Genomic DNA, 21,899 nt, shown 5'->3' with positions numbered 1-21,899 from the left:
CTAGGTCTTTTTCATAGATTCCTTCTCCAATTTCAGTATCTCCCATATGATATTTATAATGTACATTTTTATTTCCTGCGTGCAGTACCTTACACTTTTCTCTATTAAATGTCATTTGCCATGTGTCCGCCCAGTTCTGAATCTTGTCTAGATAATTTTGAATGACCTTTGCTGCTGCAACACTGTTTGCCACTCCTCCTACTTTTGTGTCGTCTGTAAATTTAACAAGTTTGCTTACTATGCCAGAATCTAAATCATTAATGTAGATTAGGAATAGCAGAGGACCTAGTACTGATCCCTGTGGTACACCGCTGGTTACCACACTCCATTCTGATGTTAACCACTCCCTAATCCATGTACATGTGTTTCCTTGAATCCCAACTGCGTTCAGTTTGAGAATTAATCTTTTGTGCGGGACTTTGTCAGAAGCTTTCTGGAAATCTAAATAAACCATGTCATATGCTTTGCAATTATCCATTATCGATGTTGCATCCTCAAAAAAATCAAGCAAGTTAGTTAGACATGATCTCCCTTTCCTAAAACCATGTTGACTGTCTCCCAGGACCCTGTTACCATATAGGTAATTTTCCATTTTGGATCTTATTATAGTTTCCATAAGTTTGCATATAATAGAAGTCAGGCTTACTGGTCTGTAGTTACCTGGTTCAGTTTTGTTTCCCTTTTTGTGGATCGGTATTACGTTTGCAATTTTCCAGTCTGTCAGTACCACCCCTGTGTCAAGAGACTGCTGCATGATCTTGGTTAGCAGTTTGTAAATTACTTCTTTCATTTCTTTGAGTACTACTGGGAGGATCTCATCCGGCCCAGGGGATTTGTTTATTTTAAGAGCTCCTAGTCCCTTTAACACTTCTACCTCAGTTATGCTAAAGTTATTTAAAACTGGATAGGAACTGGATGACATGTGGGGCATGTTGTCAGTATCTTCCTTTGTAAAAACTTGTGAAAAGTAATCATTTAATATATTTGCTATTTTTTTTCTTCATCTACGATTTTGCCATTTGTATCTCTTAAACATTTAATCTCCTCTTTGAATGTTCGCTTGCTGTTGTAATATTGGAAAAACATTTTGGAATTGGTTTTAGCTCCCTTAGCAATGTTCATTTCTATTTCTCTCTTGGCCTTTCTAACCTTTTTGACTTGCGTTTGCAGTTCTGTGTACTCTTTCTGCGTACTTTCTTTTTGGTCCTTTTTTAATGCTCTGTAAAGTGCCTTTTTTCGCTGAATATTTTTTTTAATTGATCTATTAAACCATTTTGGCAATTTAGTTTTACATTTAGATTTGTCTACTTTAGGGATATAATTGTTTTGCGCCTCTAGTACTACATTTTTGAAGAACAACCATCCTTCTTCTGTGGGTGTTTTCTCTATTTTACTCCAATCTACTTCTGCTAGTTTCTGTTTCATACCTTCATAGTTTGCTTTTCTAAAATTGTAAACCTTAGCTTTAGTCATTACTTTTGGGGATTTAAAAAACACTTAAAATGAGACCATGTTGTGGTCTGAGTTTGCCAGTGGTTCTCTGACCTCTGTTTTAGTTATTCTATCTTCGTTATTTGAAAAGACTAAATCAAGGCATGCCTCCCCTCTAGTGGGTGCCTTGACAAATTGTGTTAGGAAGCAGTCATTTGTCATTTCCACCATTTCTATTTCATCCTTCGTGCTACCCACCGGGTTTTCCCATTTTATTTGGGGGAAGTTGAAATCCCCCATTAGTATGGCTTCTCCTTTGCTATACGCATTTCTAATGTCATTTTATAACAGATTATTGTGCTCACCGTCTGAATCTGGCAGTCTATAGCATGCTCCTATTATTATGCCTTTTGAATTTTTGTCCATTATTCTGACCCATATTGATTTGGTTTTATTTTCTTTGTCCAGGTTTAACACCTGGGCTTCAAGACTGTTTCTTATGTATAGTGCTACCCCTCCTCCTCTTCTGTCCTGCCTGTCTTTCCTATACAGTGTATACCCACAAATATTATATTCGTCCCCATCACTCTCAGTCAACCACGTTTCTGTAACACCTATCACATCATAGTTACCTGTTAGTGCAGTAGCTTCAAGTTCTAGAATTTTGTTTCTGATACTTCTAGCATTTAGATAAATACATTTAATGGTTGTCTTACCTGAGATGTTGTTCTTGTTTTGATGCGGTCTCCCTTCTGTTTTTTTGTTGATTTCTCCCCCCTTCCTTTCTAGTTTAAATGCTTCTTAATTGAACCCTCAGTTGAACTATTTATTAGCTTAATTAGACCTTTTTAATTATTTTCAGCTTTTAAACAGTTGGAGATTTTAAGTTAACTATACAATTTTATAAGAACCTTGAAATCAGCAACTTTTTAGGAGATGAGAACAATTAAAAAGGTTTAATTAAGCACATCATTTGTTCAGTTAAGGGTTTGATTAAGTAATTCAGCTATGTCTACTTCTACTGGAACTTTATTTAAACTGCATGCAACATCTTCAGTGCTTAATTACTGTTTGTGTCAGTTCTCTGTCGTGATCATCTGCATTGCTGTTTTTTTTTAAAACTCATGAAGATTAGATTATCATTACAGCTTTTATTGGTTTAATAAATAGACTTGTTATACAGTACCTACAGTTTGTTTGTTCTTTTATTGTATTACTAAATATGAAAAGGAAGGTGATGACTGCTGTGTTTATATGTATTTATCATTTTCATTATTTTACTTTACTGTACAGCAAAACAGTTAATTAAACTAATCCATGGGTTTGGGAGAATGCATTCAGAAATGGTTGTCTTTCATGTTTGCATATGCGCACACATGAAAAACCAATTTGGCTGCCTTAGTTAAAACTGATGAAAAGCAGAGGCCCTCAATCTATATTTAAGGAACATTCAGGAAGTACCCAGTAAGCTTTGTGTGAGGAAAGTTTAATGCTATTTTTTCTCCAGAAAGTCTCTTTCTAGAAGCTACTAGGTCTTCCTTGCAGCTGCTGACAGCTATCTCCCCAGTATGAAGTCAAAACATGTGCTGGTCAAATTCTCAGCTGTTATGTCTATTCCTTAAATAGCCCAGGCTAGGCCTGACCACTTTCCAAAGGGGTGCGTATAAATAAATAAAATGTTTTAAGAAATAAATACATTTTTCTAAAAAGCACAATATATAGAAAGCTTTATTTTAAATATTGAAGACATGTTGGGAAGAAGGTGAGGCCATTAAACTGCTTACTAGGAAAAGCCTTAATTTGATCCATTTAATAGTTCTATCTCATTTGAATTTATTTGGTACAGCCTACACCTTTTGCCCATTGCATTGAGGTATATGTGGTGTAAGGCAGCCAGTCTAGGGTGACAGTGGTTAATGATACAACAGGTTTTTTTTGCCAGGAGTAATAACGGAGAAGCAAAATTGACTGAAAGTAGGGGAGGAAACATTCAGTTTACAAGGTAGGTGGCTATTTTGATTTTGGTTGTCAATTAATACATGGTTACAAGTCGGATTTAGCCTATTAAATGCTAAGCAATTACACAAGTTACCTTCAGTCCTTTCACATTCTTATTCTACCTGAGGTATAATACACTAATATAATAGGCACCTTAAATCACTTTAAGAATTAGAATGCAGTTGTACTGTGCCTGGTATTTTAGAGCTTAGTGTTAACAGTTCTTATTTTACTAAATATGTTACGACAATTCTTTTCCTTTGGTAATTATAAGGTACATGGACGGATCAAAAGTTCACATACTCTGATTAATCAATTAACAGAAAAAGGCAAGATTAAAATCGCAAATTCTATCAGAGGCATGCTTTTAAATTGTAGCTATGATAATAAAAAGCTAACCATAAAAAGTGCCAGCCAAGTGTGAGTGATAGGACACAGTGGGGGGCGAAACACTGCCCAAAAAAGGTATGAACTCAGGCATTTAAAGTGTAAGATAACATGTGCCGAGTCATTTGTTCCAAGCACAGTAAATTAGATCACAGTTCTTTCTTTGGTTAAAGATAGCTGAAAAGAGGTAAGGAAATTCTCTAAAATGTCATCAATATATATTTTACTTATCCAAAAAGTTTTGCTATCTATTGGCTATAAGTTTAGCATAAATACTGTATAAACATGTATTTATTTCATTCATTTTATGTAATGAAGACATTTCAAATGCTAATATATTAAAATTGATATACAATGGTATTTGTGTAAAGTGATGTTTGTTGGGTACTATGTACAATTTAGGGATCCCTGTCATCTAATCTAAATTAGTTTGGCTGCAGATGCAATTATATCTGGAAAAAAGTCGCCAAATTATCTTTTAAAACAAATGATGTGTGAACATTTTATCTCAGTATTAAGTAGCCTCAAAATAATACAAAAATGTATGCAGCATGCATACAGTGAGTTTCTAAAAAATATATTATTTTACTGCACTGTAAAATAAGCTCTATTAATGTTTGCATTTTATTCTTGCAGATGGAAGATCCAATTCAGTTGAAAGATGAAGGAAACAAGTATTTCCAGGCTAATGATTATGAGAATGCTATCCAGTGCTACACAAATGCCCTTAAACTGAGTAAAGACAAAAAGCTTCTGGGTATACTTTACAGAAACAGAGCTGCCTGCTACTTGAAAAAGGTATCAAGCCATTCATTTCTCCTGGACGTACATTAAAGTACATGACTGCAATTGGTCCCTGGTCTCAAAACACACCATTTGAACAGTTTTGGTTTATTAAATAAAATGTGTTATTTATTTATTCATTTATTAAACAGCGGTCTAAAACACAGCTGTCTGTGTTTTGTTTATTACAAGTGTCATTTTTTTTCACATTAACATGGTTGAATAATCAGTTTTGCCTTTGAATCAAGCTGGAAGAAATTTTTAAACAGGCTTTTATACATTATTGTACATTATTTATTGAAGGGATATATATATATATATTATTATAAGGAATATAAATATATTATATATATATATATTATATAATATAATATATATATAAGATATATTAATATATATAGTATATAAGAATCAATATTTTCCTAAATGGGCAATTTGAGTTGTTGGTTAAACTAAAAAGAAAAGAAAAAAAAAAGCTTTTCTTTTTTTTAAGGAAAGCTATGCTCAAGCTGCATCTGATGCATCAAGAGGTATTCTTTTTTAATTCTTGGCAATATAGAATTAAATGAATAAGCTTTTTTGAGAGTGAATAAATTACTTTATTGGCGTAAATAAACCAAACAGGAATAGGCCTACTGTATCTGTAATATGTAACTCCTTAAAGTGGCAAGAAACAAGGAGGAAGAACTTAGAATTTTACCAATAGAACTAATGGGATTTAATTGATCAAAACAATAGAGCATCTAAGCACAGCTGCTGTTTAAATAATGAATTATAATAATTTTAAATGAATAAAGTGCTCATTTTAATTATTTAAATGTTTAGATAATTCAATATAACACACTGTAGCACAATAAAATGTATTTAAAGCTAAAATAAAGGAAACAACATTATAAATATATCAGGTTTTTAGTTTTTTAAAATTTTTATTTAACTTAACACATTGTTGTCTTTTTTTATACAGCGATTGATATTGATGCCTCAGACATCAAAGCCCTGTACAGGCGTTGTCAAGCTCTGGAGAAGGTGGGGAAGTTGGATCAAGCCTTTAAGGATGTCCAGAGGTGTGCTACAATTGAGCCGAAGAACCAAACCTTCCTGGAAACTCTACGACGACTCGGGTCAGATATTCAAGAAAAGGTATTTCATGATGTTGTGCCAGTTACATGAACACCTAGTCTAAACCCCTTTCTGACTGAGGAGCTTCCACGTCATTGTTTGATAGAACCACAGTTGGATCCATGGGTAACTTCAATGAGATCATATGGGTTGTAGGCAAGGGCACTAGAACTAGGGGTGAAGCAGCACCCCCTTGGCTTTGCATGGCTTCCATCATATACAGGGGTTACAGTTTTGTTCAATGACTTTCAGCACCCCCACTTTAAAAATTGTTCCAGTGCCATTGGTTGTAGGACACTTTGTTATTTTTTTCCCTCAATTTACTGAATTCTTATCAGCCACATGATAACTGACTTCTATTTATATAAACTAAAGTAGTATAAACAGTTGTTTTAAATCTACAAATAGAACTTTCACTATAAAATGTTTATATCCAACACGAAGAAAAAGACAACCATATAGACAAAGATCCTGAAAACAATCTGTAGAGATCGAATCATTGTCTTTTACCAATGTGCCTGATATAATAAAAGTCACAGTGGAGCAAAATGCAGGTTCGATATGTAAATGTCTATATATTTATCTGCATTTCCGAAGATTGCTTGTGTAGAAAAGCTTATTGTTTTATGAGTCTTTATAAGCAACAACCTGCAGTAAAAAAAACAAAAAATTAATTACATTGATAGACAACAAAAGGTTTATCACCAGTCACAAATCAATTTACTTTTTTTTCCCCACAGCTGAAGGTCCAATTTTCTACTGATTCCAGAGTCAAGCAAATGTTTGAAATTCTGCTTGGTGAGGAGACTGATAAAGAGAAAAGAGAGAAGGTTTGTTGATATCAAACAGAAAGAGTAATGGTGTATAATTATGGTATTGGGTGAGTTACAGAAGGCCTGTATGAATAAATAATGATAAAAAATTTGACAAATGTTACTATTATAAACTCCTCTATATACAATAAAAATTGCATTACCCGGTCACCAAAGGGACTGTCCATTTGTGGCTGCTTATTCAAGATGCCCCTGTCATTAACTTGTAATTAAAAAAGGCAAACAAATCCATTATAGAGTTCAGTGGCTGGTAGGAGCAGGTGAGAAGATAGTTCAGGTGAATGCTAAAACAGGTTTCAATGTATACCATTGGTTAGTATTAACAAAATGCCTCTGCTAATTGATAGACAGATATTGGCCACTATTATCCTAAACCATATTTATGTTATGCTTGACATACTATATTAAGAGCATATGTGTTTTTTGCTTTTTTTTCAAACAAATATTTTTGGTTTAGGTCAATGATATACCTATGCAATATGTACTGTGCACTGTAAATTGGACAGCTAAACAATGATAGCTAGGTTGTAAAGAAAGTTTTTCCCAATATAATTTCCATCTTAATCCTCCCGTCAAGGCTGCAAACAATTTGATTGTTCTTGCAAGAGAAGATGCTGGAGCTGAGAGAATCTTCCAGAATAATGGCATCAATTTGCTCATGGAACTGATTAAAACCAAAAACCCCGAGATGATTTTGGCAGCAATAAGAACGTTCTCAGGAATGTGCACTGGGCATAAAGCTAGGGTAAGCTGAACACTAGCAAACACAGTAATAGCTATACAACTCATTATTGATTGTCTATGAAAGTAATGAACTATATGGCCAGGGATGGAGGTTATTAACCCTAACCCTTCATTTTGCTGACTTCAGGACTTATTCACTGATTTTGATAACTTCATGAGTAAAGCTTTATCTTCTGCAAAACATTATATGGCATGCCACTGTATAAGAAACAGACACTGAAAATCCAGCTCTCTGCTTGATTTTAAACTCAGGGATTGTCTTAAACCTGACAGAATATTAAAAAAAGCAACCAAAAAAAAAGAAAAAGCACACATACCTGTATGGCTTCAGCACACTACATCAGCACATAAATGAAACCTTGGTATGCATGTCTTTACATTAAAGGAAATGTGTTAATTGGTAATAATGGTAAAATGGCTCTATGCTTACACTTCTCTACTGCTTCTAAATTCAAGCCGTTGGTTACTCTACAGATCCTCGGATTATATTTCTATTCAGGTCCCAGAGGTGAATTCAGCCTTCAGTCAAGTAGCCTTTACACATACACCCAGCATGCATCATGCATTATGCAGACAACCTAGCTGGAATTTTAATGAAAAATCAAAGTCGTTTTTTGAAGCTACCATGAAAATGTTTAATGGGAATCTGCGACTGTACTCATAAGCAGGTTTTGTAACTGACACATATTCTAATCCTAATTCTCACTGCTTTACTGTCTATACCCAAAACATAGCTCCAAATTAATCAGCTTTTTGACAAATCAAAGAAAAAACTATACAATATGTAGTTGCCTACAGTATGTTCCTTCCTCACAGTATATGAATACTGTGCATAATATTTGTGTGTGGGTATCAGGCTTGAATTCATTAACTAACATTTTCAGGTAATTACTGACAGCAAGACCAAATGCATTAGCCATCAATTTATATCATGTACATTTTCCTGTAATTTTTTTGCTGTATAATATGCTGTTTGTGTTCTATACAATTAGTTACTGTTTCTGCTTTGTTCATTATTTGCCAAGCTTACCAAAACGTGTTTCTGAAAAGGCTAACTGTGTCATTGAATTAATACAGTATAGTGGGTTTACTGGGCTGTCATTTTATTTATATCACAGGCAACAGCTATTCTGCATTTGATTGGAATTGAAAAGATCTGCAGCATCATGGCTATTGACCATGAAGAAATTGCACTGGCTACCTGCAACCTCTTCCAGACTATTTGTGATTCATTGTCTGGGGAAGACAAGAAAGAGCATGGGAATGAGGAAGCTCTGGTTCTTGGTAAATATGGTCTTTCTCGTCCAGCTTCTTTTCTCATTTTTTTCTATATCAATTTGACAAAAAAAATAAAAAAAATTAAAAGTCAATAAACTTTGGTTACATACATTAATACTCATCACTAGGGAAAACAAAAATAACACTTGGTTGTGACAGGCTGGTGAGTGGATAGACTGCAGTTCAAAAAAATATACTTTTATTAACAATTAAAGCACACAATAAAAAGGCACAAGGGCCAAAACACAAAGCAAAACTTACAAAAATAAAGGTTTCTAGGCTGGGCGATGCCTTCACTGGATCAGAAAATATGAAAATATAAAAACAAACCAGCAAAACCCCCCCCCCCCCCCCCCCCCCCCCCCCCCCCCACCCCCCCCCCCCCCCCCCCCTCCCCCCCCCAGGCACACCTATTAGCTTGCTTCCTCAGCTCCCTCCTCTCCCTAATAGGAAGCTGAGGCCTCCTTTTATGTCAGGTGGCTGGGTGCTGATTGATCGTCAATTACTCCAATCAACCCCAGACACCTGAACACAATAAACCCAGGCAGGTAGGGGAATTTAACCTCATCCCTGCCAATCTATACAGGGCAGAGCTCTGCTCTGCCACACTGGCATTCAAACAGTAGTTACTAAAGCAACAATCAAAGACATCAAATACAATTATAATCTGTATGTATCTTTTATAGCTAAATTCCTACATGAAGTGCTTTATAAATCCATACAGTAAGTTTATGTGACCTTATCTGGTTTCTATGTTTTCTGTTTGCTCTATCACTCACATGAAGCATGGAGTCCAACTCAAAGTATCATTCTGCTTGTTCTGTGCAGACACCACTAAGGACCTGAAAGCGATTCTTCTGGCCCTGCTGGAAATGCTGATCAGTCCGAAGGTATCAAGCCATGGACGTGACCAAGCTCTCAACCTGCTGTCCAAGAATGTACCCAGGACAGACGTGAGGAACCCTGACAACTCCAAAACACTCTTCACTATCGATCATGGTGAGGCTTCTCTTGTAAACCTGTGTGTGAGTGTGTGTGTGTCTCTCTCTCTTCTAAAACTGCAGTGTAGAAAATTGATATATATATACACACACACACACACACACACACACACACACACACATGAATAATAATGATTTGGGATTGTGTTGTCTTGCTTTTGTTATTTTTGCCTGTCTAAACATTGTACAATACACAATATCACTAGTATGTATTAATTTAACTCGTAGGTTTGAAAAAGATTCTGAAAGTGGCTGGGCAACTCGTAGACTTGCCCGATCACCTGCCAATGACAGAAAACACGCAGCTGATTGCAAGCATCCTCCTCAATAAGCTCTATGACGACCTGCGTTGTGATCCAGAGAGAGATAACTTCCGGGTGACATGTGAGGAGTATGTCACGTAAGTCCTCTATTTTAATGTGAATTGTGAAGAGTGTATTTTCCAACCTGTGTGGGTCACCTTCTCTCTCTGAGGAAGGGACAGAACATTTTCCTGCTCATTTATAATCGTTTTGCAAGGTGGAACATGATATCCTGTAGGTTAGGCCAAAGGCCTGCTTAAGAAAACATTAAGAAATGTGCACATTTTTTAACACCTCCATGATATTGGGTGTCTACAGTGTTAAATTTGGAAATTTCCAGCATTGCTTTTATCTCAAAGTATAAATGGTTAATATTATTTGTGAGCTCCATTAAAAATAGCAACATTCAAATATATTTAACTTTTGCACATTTGTACAAAATATTCCTATCTTAAACTAAACCAAGACCCTATTATATGGCCACATGGTGATATATATTTTATGGTATTCTATTACAGGGGCAAGTTTGACCCAAACAACATGGAGAAGAACCTACATGCCATCCAGACAGTGTCAGGTTTGCTGCAGGGCCCCTTCGATGTGGGCAACAAGATTGCGGGCTTGACGGGAGTGATGGAGATGATGGTGGCCCTGTGCGGCTCTGACCGGGAGATTGACCAGTTGGTGGCGGTAGAGGCCCTCATCCACGCCTCCACCAAGATGAGCAAAGCAACCTTTATCATCACCAATGGAGTGTCTCTGCTCAAAGACATCTACAAGAAGACTAAGAACGAGAAGATCAAAATCAGAGCTTTAGTGGTATGCAAAACCAGCCAATATTAAGGCATGGTAACATTAACATATACAGTCCTAAAGAAAGGTTTCTGATTGATACCTTGACATTCTCCTAGAACACATAAACCTTTGTAGTCTCATGAATATGTGACCGTTTTTAAACAGTGGGCTGTATTACAATACCAGAGATTAAATATATATCAATGTAAGGAAAGTGCAAATAATTCCAATGTAATTCCAGTTATAATCATACTGAATGTATAGACAGTAAACATCTACTCATCCCTTGACATGGTCTTACAAGGAATACTTAAAATGGCTCCATACCAATAACCAATTTACTGTTTTGAGTGTTTTTTTTTAATTATTAATTTGTCTTTCATTTTAACAGGGTCTTTGCAAACTGGGCTCAGCTGGAGGGGATGATTACGCCCTCAGGCAGTTTGCTGAGGGATCAACAGAGAAGCTGGCAAAACAATGTAGAAAGTGAGTTCTAGTCTAGGAACCTTGTGCAACCTTCCGCTTCACTAACAACTTCACATTCTGATATTAGTATGCTGCTCTTAGAGAGCTTTATGTATTAGTAAACACAATACCTATATGTACGTTATTTGCATAACTCTTAACATGTTCCTTCAAGGAAATACATACATTTTATGTATATATATATATATATATATATATATATATATATATATATATATATATATATATATATAATATAATATCTGTATCGGGAGCCTGTCGGGACTATAATAGTATCCTGAATTTGGAAACAGTGTCTGCATGTACATATGAACTGTGGTATTGACAGTGTCGACCCAAGGGACTTTTTCAGCCTGAAAAAAGAAACAAGGACCAGGGGTCACAAATGGAGATTAGACAAAGGGGCATTCAGAACAGAAAATAGGAGGCACTTTTTTACACAGAAACTCCCCAGTAATGTTGTTGAAGCTGACACCCTGGAAGCTGCTTGATGAGATTTTGGGATCAATAAGCTACTAACAACCAAACGAGCAAGATGGGCCGAATGGCCTCCTCCTGGTTTGTAAACTTTCTTATGTTCTTATTTCTGCTATTATCGGGAGGCGCTTCCCACTGGACCCTGCCCTCCTCCTCCTGGGTGAGGTCTCTAAATTTCCTCTCTCTGAGAAGGAAAGTAGGCTGTGGTTGGCTGGCATGACTGCTGCAAAGAAAATGATTGTTCAGCGCTGGCTCCCTCCTCATCAGCTCTCCATGCGACACTGCCTACAAGCATTTTTAGACATTATTTTCCAGGAGATGTCTACAGAGCTATGGCTGCTACCATACAGATGTGGAGGGACTTGGCAACTAATTAAGAACTTACTATTGTCTTGACCTCTACGTATAGCTTATTTATTTCTTGACAACCCATGTAAGGGGGAGGGAGGGGGGGGGGGGGGGTGGGGGGGTCTTCTGTTCATATTGTATAATATTTTTAAATAAAAATTTAATTACAAAAAATAAAACATATACTGTACCATTTAGGAATTTTATTTTTGTTGCCGTTTACTATTTACATACAATAATAAAAATAACTGGACAGGGATATAGTGAATGATCCTGCAAGTACGTACATATACACACTTTGTTACAGATGTTTCTGTATTCTTGTTTTAGTGTAAAGGGCATTCAGGCAGAATAATGAACAGATTGAAAGCTTTTTTTTTTTTGTGTGTGTGTGTGTGTGTGTTGCAGGCGAGTCACGGTTTTATCACACAGCACCTACCTGGGCAAAGCTAGTTCGTGCGTTCATCAACCTGGAAGCTGCTGGAGTGGGAGGGAACTTTCTTATTTTCTTATGTACAGCTAGGGCCAAATGTTTTGCCTCACCCTATAGAATTAACTAATTTTGCATCATCGTACGGCCAGACTTTGGACGACTCCGTACAATATTGAATTACCTACAGCTTAGGAAAAATGTGACATTTTAAAATCTAACATGAAATACTGTACTACTATTATGGTTTCCAGTAGACTTTTACGATATCATTTTGTAGTTTCTTTGATTACATGTTAAATAAAATATCTAAGTTATGTTTGTCTCAATCCTAGGTGATGCAAAACTTGTGGCCACAGCTGTACATGAATGCATAATTAGTATAAATATTTACTTGTACCATATACAGTACTGCACTCGTGTTAAGGTATACAAAAAGTACATTGCTTATAAATACCTTTAACAATGTAATGTTTCTCATAACCTTTCAAATCAACCCACAGAAACTTAGTTTATTTTTTCCCAACTGTATTTTATCCTATTTTAGGTGGCTGTGTAACCCAAACATCGACGTACGCACCAGGAAGTGGGCTGTGGAGGGTCTAGCCTACCTGACGATGGACGCAGATGTAAAGGACGACTTTGTGGAAGATGAACCTGCCTTGCAGGCCATGTTTGAATTGACCAAGGTATCTGAGGATTGTGTGAATACCGTGAACTGAGGGGCCTGCAGTTCTGAAAAAAAAAAACCTCTAATTAATAAGATAAAACCTTGGCAAGCGCCAGTAATGGGTTACATTCATTGCCCTGTATTTACAGCTTTTAGAGATCTTTCCTTTTCCATAAATTAGTACGTAATGATTTTTTTTTTTAAAGAGAAAATCTTAATCTCATTCAAATGAAGTCCTGTTAGCTTTAGAAGTCTTGAACGCTCCACTCCAGAACCTAATTGTATGAGATGATTGATGCAGAATATTTTGTGCTTTACATACTGCTTAACCATACTGCAGCAGACATGTGGTCAAGTGATTTGAAATCTGTATGTGGTGATTCATCAGAGGGTTCCCTTTAGACAGGTGGTCTTCAATGCAGATTTAACTGGAGTTTCTGTCTCTGGAATTTCTTTGCAGTCAACAGACAAGACTATCCTCTATGCTGTGGCTTCCACGCTAGTGAACTGTACTAACAGTTATGACAAAAAGGAGATCATACCAGAGCTTGTTCAACTGGCAAAATTCTCCAAGCAACATGTGCCTGAGCAGCACCCAAAGGTAAAATAACTCTTGATTGTTTTGGGTTTATATACTATCAATTACCCTTTGCACAGTGAACTGACTGTCTACTGTACTTCTACAGCAATTCTTTGTTACTGTGCCTGTATTGTGCCCTCTGCTGTCTGTGAAGTGTAATTGTTATCAGAATCATTCTTGTGGTCAGTTTGAACAGTGTAAACATCTGATATAAGAGAAACAGACTACAGTGTGTTCTAAAAGCAAGTACACACGGATCTTAACTGAGACCCAGCTGTTTAAAAAAAAAAAGTGTGCTGATAACATTTACTTTTCCTCTTTTCATTTGCAGGACAAGAAGGATTTCATACAGAAACGTGTGAAACGCCTGTTGAAGGCTGGTATTATCTCAGCACTAACCTGCATGGTGAAAGCTGACAGTGCTATCCTGACAGACCCAACCAAGGAGCTCTTAGCAAGGTAATCACACCCTCCTCATCCATAATCGACACAGATGCGCCAAGTTTAGCACGAAATGTAGCTTATTGTACAGGTCTGGCATAAATAATGTTCTTTCATTTCATGGATTTGGAATTCAGTGATTTTACAGAGCTGACACATTTTTTCTACTTTTAACTAGCATTTCATTTTTGCAGTCACCTAATTTAAGGTTGTGCTTTTCTAGTTTCCCTATCAGTTTACAGAGATATCCTGACAGATATTATTTTTCCTTTTTTTTTTTAATGTATAAACATTAATACCCACCTTCGAGTGAACACTGATAGCAAGTCCTCCAGGTGCCGGTTCTGAGTATTTCGCCAAACATATCAGAAAGCATTTTGGGATATTGGAGGATACACACACACACACAAAAAGTACTTGGCACTACAACTATGGGCTTCCATGTGTAAAAAAAAAAAAAAAAAAAAAGCGTTAATATTTTAACATGTTTTTTTTTTTTTTTTTTCCCCGGATTTAATTTAAATCTTGTATTTTAAATATTGTGAAAATAAATATTTTTTTAAATGTGTACATTCAGATATAATTTATAAATCGAGTTACAAGATTTAACATTTAGTTAAATATTTAATGCCCACTTTGTGCTCTCACACGATTTTATGTGTAATCTTGTAATAATTAAATTTGCATAATCCCAGATTAGCATTACAAGAGCCAATCAAATCGTGTGAAAGCATAAAGTGGGCGGAGCTTATTTGCATGCAAACTCCAGATTTAGCTGGCCAGTTAAATATTTAGCTAGATGTTAAATCTTGTAACTAGATTTATAAATTATATTTGAATGTACACACTTAAAAAAATATGTATTTTCACAACATTCATAAATCTGGGGAAAAAAAATACAAGATTTAAGTTAAATCTGGAAAAAAAAAGACATGTTCAAATATTAACGCTTTTTTTACACATGGCACCCCATATACAGCATCCACACTTCTGATAAACCACACTGTCTAATGGGATCTAATTTAGAAACAGACTCGATACTACCCCCTGAGGTGGCCTTGAGTACGGTTCTCGAATACGGTATTAAACGCTGCATAGTGTAGATGCTAACCGTATTTAGTACCTTTTAAGCCTGTTTGAAGGAAACTAATATGGTTTAAAGGCATAGTGTGGACAGGACCAAGGCAACTCTTTATTGTCTTAGTTTGGTAAATAATTTAATTTCCTTGCCTTAAGAATACAGCAGTTGCAATGAAACTTTACCTGTTCTCCCTACTCCCTTCATTTAAATCGCAGAAGCAAAAGACTGGTATATAATAGACTTGATCAAACAAAAATATATAACTTTCTAGAACCCAACACACATAACAATATGCAACTACTATCTTAGAATGGCTTATTTATTGATGTTCTCTGTTCAATGAGGACATACAATACACTTCAGCCTTTAATCCTTTATTGTGGAAAAAAAACATGAATAATCATTTCTGTTTGTAAACTTTAGAGTATTCCTGGCCTTGTCTGAAGACCCTAAGGACCGTGGCATCATTGTGGCTCAAGGAGGTGGAAAGGTAACTGTGACTTTTTCAGTTCTCAACATTTTGCATGAGCTGCATTCATAAAAGTGTCACTGATTCTATAAGATGTTTGAAGTGCATCTGTTCCTAAATATATTGAAAGGTATTGCATTCGTTATTGATATTTAAATGTTTTTTTAGTGCCAGAAATGTTCCTGGGTTTTCATTTTGTGTAAAATAACTTGTTAAAGGGGATTAGCGAAGAAATGAATTCCATAAATCCTTTAAAAAAAAAAAAAAAATTAAAATATTCCATAAGTTTAGTGAATAGGACTTATTCAAGTCAAGAAGAAAATGTTTCAGTTAATGTCTTTATAAGTGATATTGTTTACTTGGGTTGGGGATGATTTCACTCTGTACCCTGTAGGTATCCAATCAATCCCTTAGTACCTTTACATTTCGTCTACTGCAAAAAATCCTGTAGAACTCAGAATTGATTATTTACTCCACCTAAATCCAATCGATGAGCTGAATATGGGCAGGGCTATTATTGACAACTTTCAATATTCAATTCAGGCACTTATTCCTCTTGCGCTGGAAGGCACAGAACTGGGTAAAACAAGGGCCTCCCACGCACTGGCAAAGATTGCTGCAACCTCTAACCCAGAGATTGCATTCCCTGGAGAAAGGGTAGGTGGAGCTCTTTTTTAAACTAGCTTGAAATGCTTTCGTGTGTCTGCTTGCTGTTATTGTAGTGACACAGCAGTTTTGTTTAAAGACGTGTAGAACATTCCAGTTTAACCTTCCCTTTAATCACAATGAAGTACATTAGATAATCCCATTTCATGAACACATATGACTTAAGGGGAAGTTGTTTTGTCCAAATGTATTATATACTCCAGTGCAACATTTTCACTAGACTTTTTAAAAAGATCAAAAACAACTATTTACAATACTGAATCTTAAATTAACAAACTGGATTATATGTTATAATTTTGCTAAAATCGACAACTGGTTTCACAAACCGCTATTATCTTGGACTATCTCTCCTAAGGTAGCATTAGGTAATCCAAGATTAGTGCTAATCGGGGTCAGTGAAACCAGCCGTAATTTTTTTTTCTTTTCTTTTTTGGGTATTACGCTCTTTAAACTTGGCAGATGTTTATAAGTGAATATATAGAGGATGCTCCATGAATGTTCACAGAGCACTGTAGTTCAAGAATTATGTCAGAATATTCTTGTACTGTAGTATTCTGTTTATACTGTATAAGTACAACATATGGAAAAGAAAGTTTGTTTAGCTCTAAATTAAAAAGCTTTCCAGAAATCCAGCTCCACATTGAGGAATGCAGCTTCATTTGGAACAGTCGTTTCTCCACACGTTTGGTTTTGAATGAATGTAAAATAGATTCCAAAATAAGCTACAGCTTTTTCACTTGTTGCACTACCTTTATTCAACCGTTGACTTTTATTCTGTGTTCTCTATTTATTTATTTTTAGATCTATGAAGTGATACGACCTTTGGTCAGCCTGCTCAGCACTGATAAAGATGGTCTGCAGAACTTTGACTCCCTTTTAGCTCTAACAAATCTGTCAGGAATGACTGAAAAACTGAGGTGAGCTAAAGGAACAACAATATAATACAACTTTTAATGTGAGGGAATCTGTAGAAATAGTGTACTATTGGAAACGATGACCTTTTAGGATATGAAGTGATGTTGTGTTATAGGGCAATGGTAGAACAGTAGCACTGTACAATAATTGGTACAGATCCACTGTGTCACCATTACGTGATCAGCCGAAATAGTACAATAGTATTATAATGGTATTCCATTGGTAACTTTTTCTGTAAATCTGGGTATATTTTGAGCTAACTTTATAATTAAGGTCAGTATAATTAAAGTAGGCAAGATTTACTTGTACACATTGGACATGGTTCATTGAGATGTAATTTTGTTAAGAAACAAACCTTAATAAAAATATTGATTCATATCACTGACTTAACTGCTTGAGTCATGAAATGCTTGTGTACACTTCTTACTGTATATCCTCTTTATAATACAATCAATCTCATTATAATCTAGAAACACATTTTCTAAAGATGTTCAAGGTGTTCATGAAACACAGAGCTAGCTTTGATATAGTGTGTAGCTTAACAACCAAAAAACAAAAAATGTTTACGGTATACTGTACTTTTATAAGGGACTTGTTTCGAGTGTTTTAACAACACATATGTATTCTCCAGGTCTTAATGCTTTACAAAGATTACAAGCAAACAATTCTAAATAAAAATAAAGATTGACTTTCTAAATTCTGAAACAGTTTTTCTGTAATTTAATTTAAAAAAATGATGTTACTGTGAGTGTTAAATGTAACCACCAAACAAAGACACACACACATACATATGCACATACACATATTGTATATCACTGACAGCCATACAGGTGCATACCTTGCTGTAAATGCACCAGATTGGTAAGTGTCAGGAGCAGCAAGAGTACACATGTCTATAAGCAGACTAGTCCTGTTTCTTAAAGGGGAATAACGCAATATTGTTTGTTCTTTTTCACTTGTAGACTCAAGATACTCAAAGAAAAGGCTTTACCAGAGATTGAAAACTACATGTTTGAAGAACATGAGCAAATCCGTCAGGCAGCAACGGAGTGTATGTGCAACCTGGTCCTCTGCAAAGATGTAGGTATCAGTAGGGACATACAATGGCTCAATTGTTTCCACTCACAAAATATAGTATATATGAGTGTTAACCCCATCATTCAAGATTGGGGTAGGAATAACAAACTGTGTTTTATCCCAAGCTCTATTATTGTAGATTAACAAACTCAGTCCTTCATTTTGAAGTGTTCTGAAACCATTGCAACACACTTTGTATGGACGAGTCAGTATCCAGCCATCGGACATACATGCTGACCCAGTTCTGTCTTCATGCTGTACAGACATTCTGACCACACAGGATCTGCTGCAGCTGCAAGGGATTCGTGCTGTCTATTAACTGGGGGGGGGGGTGTTAAATTGCAACCTCTTTCACATGGCATGATGGTGGGAATGACACAATGAAACGGAGAGCTGACTGTTGTATGCTCGTCACGTGCGGCAGGTCCAGGAGAATTATATGGCAGACGGGAATGATAAGTTGAAGCTCCTGGTCCTGCTGTGTGCGGAGGATGACGACAAACTGCAGATTGCAGCAGCAGGAGCCCTAGCCATGCTCACTGCTGCCCAAAAGAAACTCTGCACCAAGCTGACCACAGTGGTGAGTGTATATTCTCCATCTAAACAAACACCCTTTAGGCATTTCAATAAGAAACACAAAATAAGAGTTTATTCACTGTATAACTGTGGTATTCAGAAAATAAACCTGTTAGACATTTTCTGAATTTCTTATTTTACATTATCTGTGGGTGTTGGTATCCTAATGTACACTGGTGTGGTTTTCTTAATGGAGAAACTTAAGAACTTGGTTGCAGAATGTATCTTAGATAGTGATTTACATTGCTAATAAAGTGATTTAGTGCAAAGTGAGAACACACCAGGATTTTACAACATTATGTAGAACTGTTACTGATCAGCTCTGAACTCTTCACCTCTTGCAGACCACACAGTGGCTGGAGATCCTGCAGAGACTTTGCCTGCATGACAGGCCGGAGATACAGCACAGGGGCTTTGTGATTGTTTACAACATGATCGCGGCAGACAAAGACCTGGCCAAGACGTTGATTGAGAGTGAGCTGCTGGAGATCCTAAGTGTCACTGGCAAACAGCCAGATAACCCCAAGAAGCAGCCAATGATTGATGCTGCACGTAGCTGCCTTGTGGCTGCCATGGACTACGGTCTGATCAAACCTTTCTCTTAATGAAGATCACCATTATTTATCAAACAGGACTGAAGATGAACAGACCGGTTTTACATTCTCTTCCGTATTTGCAATCGGAAATACAATAAAAATCCCCAATGTAACTGACCCCTTGTAGGCTATAGGATTTGGAACCATTTACAACAAAGGGCAATTTATATAAATCTGTGAGAGATTTATCATGAATTGGAATTCAATAGGAAATAGCATTTTAGTTCAGGTAATTACAATTACAATATTGTAAAATGTTAACTGTAATTTCTGTTTAAAGCAAATGTTGGCACTGTGGCACAAAAAAGGGATACAATCTGCACAGTATTTTTTTTTAAATTATTTTTTTTGTTTGTTTTATTTTTAGGGTTCAGAGTTTTTTTTTTCATACTCAAAGATCATTGAATGTGAAATTATTATTCTAGATCTGCACAAATATATTTCCATCGTCACGAAGGTGATGTAATGCTTTGGTAATTTATTTATTTCATTTTAATTAGTTTGTGATGTCTGAAACAAAAATGGATGAAAATGTCTGAGTGAAACTTTTTTTTTGTAATGAGAAAATCAATTTTGTATAAATTGAGCCGATAAGACATTGGTGCTCTTTTGGCTTTTTTGTTTAATTAATTTAATATTTAATATTTCGCCTTATGCACTATTAAGAAGGTTGTGGTATTCTATTAGTATTAGGGACCCTGTTAGTATGTTTCTTAACATTACAATTCAAGGCATTCACATAGACTGCAGTTTGCAGTAGCTGAAGTGATACTGTAGGGGATGTCATGGCTCCTAAATCTGTGGACCTACTATAAAAAGTCTGGAGTTTGACACCCCTGTTCATCATTTTGGTCACAGCTCACAGGATTCTCTAAGCCAAGGGTGTCAAACTTCAGTCCTTGTAAATACAGTATAATCGTAAATCTCGAAAAACTACTCACTTCTAAATCTTTTGTAGTCATTTTTGTATTATTCAATTATTATTATTATTTCGGATTCATATGTTGTTTTTTTCTGACTTTATGTGAATGAAAAGACACACATTTGCCCGTTTTCCCATTGGAAATAGTGATATTTTGAAATATCACTGTCCTGGTCACAAAAGCAAAGTTTGTGGGGAATAATAGCCATTTTCTATACTTTTGAGGCATAAGCAATTAGGAAATAACACTTACTACCCAGGAACAAAAAAAAAAAAAAAGAATTGTTACACGGTGTTATAACACAATGTTTATGTGTTGAATGCAGGACAGGACAATGTAGTTTGGTTTGTACCACAAGGAAACCACGTGTCCTTAGTTCAGTGCAAAGATAAAAGCACATTTTCAGAAAGGAATAAAACAATTTCTTGCACATTCTTTCACCATTGGCTTTCCACTGGCTTCCAAATAGTCCCAGGATTTAACAAAAATTGAGCCATTTATGCACTCATGAAAAATGCACAGATCTATCTGAGAAGTACTAAGATACATTGCAGGAACACCTGCATTTGTCTTCTCACGGTCCACTCTCATAATTCCCCTTGCCTGGGAAGTGTTTTTTTTTTTCTTGCATGCAGATATTCCTATATGAGGCTCAAAGTAACTCCAGGGGATGCACGTGCCATGTCTTTTGTGTATTTTGAAGTTCAGAAATTGGTTTATATATATTTTTTAAAGCTGTGCCACTACCCAGTTTACCATTTCAAAATCTCTCGATAATGTATGTATAGGGTGAACTTGCATGCGCACATTGAATGAAGCGCAATTTAATTTGTGCAGCAACTTTGAATGCAGTCCAGGGCTGTAACCAGAAAGTCACCAGTTCAAATCCCACCTCTGCCACTGACTGACTCACCGTGTGACCCTGAGCAAGTCACATAATTTCCTTTTGCTCCATCCTGTAGATGAGATGCTAAATCAATGTCCTATTGTAAGTGACTCTGCATATAATGCACAGTTCACAGCCTACCTCTGTAAAGCACTTTGTGATGGTTTTCCGCTATGAAAGACACTGTATAAAAATAGATATTATGTTATTTTCCAGCTGATTGAACTGAGGTTTGAGGTTGGGTTGGGGGGGTGCAAAACTAAATTCAAAGGAAGTCTAGCCCAAAAAGTGTAAAAACCACTGCCCTACTGTTTGAATTAAAGTTAAACTATGGCCTTACCTCCATTACATCATGTATTCAGTACAGGTATAGGAATAAAAAGAGCATTACATGATAATTTGTTCCAATAAAACAAAAACAAACTTTCCTATTGAAAAGCATAGCAATGGAGCTTGCCTACCATTGACAGATTCAGATTTGTCAGATTCAATGGACACATCTTTTCATATGGTAACTGTCTAAGTCTAACAGTTAAGTAACAGTGTGTAGTCTATGTATATATATATATATATATATATATATATATATATATATATATATATATAC

The 21,899-nt window shown here is 36.0% G+C and overlaps 1 protein-coding gene across 2 annotated transcripts; it reads left to right on the top strand.

Annotated features, from left to right (window-relative positions):
• The first annotated feature begins 3,319 nt into the window (after positions 1-3,319).
• LOC121303151 (protein unc-45 homolog B-like) lies at positions 3,320-20,079 on the top strand. Of its 2 annotated transcripts, none has more exons than XM_041233652.1 (20): positions 3,320-3,433; positions 4,453-4,614; positions 5,093-5,129; positions 5,564-5,739; positions 6,459-6,548; positions 7,129-7,296; positions 8,414-8,579; positions 9,402-9,572; positions 9,803-9,974; positions 10,395-10,695; positions 11,063-11,157; positions 12,960-13,101; positions 13,543-13,683; positions 13,994-14,121; positions 15,608-15,674; positions 16,197-16,310; positions 17,121-17,236; positions 18,197-18,314; positions 18,736-18,891; positions 19,232-20,079. In XM_041233652.1, the coding sequence occupies exons 2-20, from the start codon at positions 4,453-4,455 to the stop codon at positions 19,490-19,492; spliced, it is 2,781 nt and encodes a 926-aa protein (XP_041089586.1). In that variant the 5' UTR covers positions 3,320-3,433; the 3' UTR covers positions 19,493-20,079. The 2 variants fall into 2 exon arrangements, with proteins under 2 accessions (XP_041089586.1, XP_041089596.1); XM_041233662.1 differs by lacking the exon at positions 3,320-3,433 and adding an exon at positions 3,987-4,003.
• The last annotated feature ends 1,820 nt before the right edge of the window (positions 20,080-21,899 follow it).

Source organism: Polyodon spathula, chromosome 2 (assembly GCF_017654505.1).
Source record: "Polyodon spathula isolate WHYD16114869_AA chromosome 2, ASM1765450v1, whole genome shotgun sequence".
In the NCBI taxonomy this organism is placed as follows: Eukaryota; Metazoa; Chordata; class Actinopteri; order Acipenseriformes; family Polyodontidae; genus Polyodon; species Polyodon spathula.
Note: the sequence above shows the minus strand (reverse complement) of the source record. Positions and strands in the feature narration are given on the sequence as shown.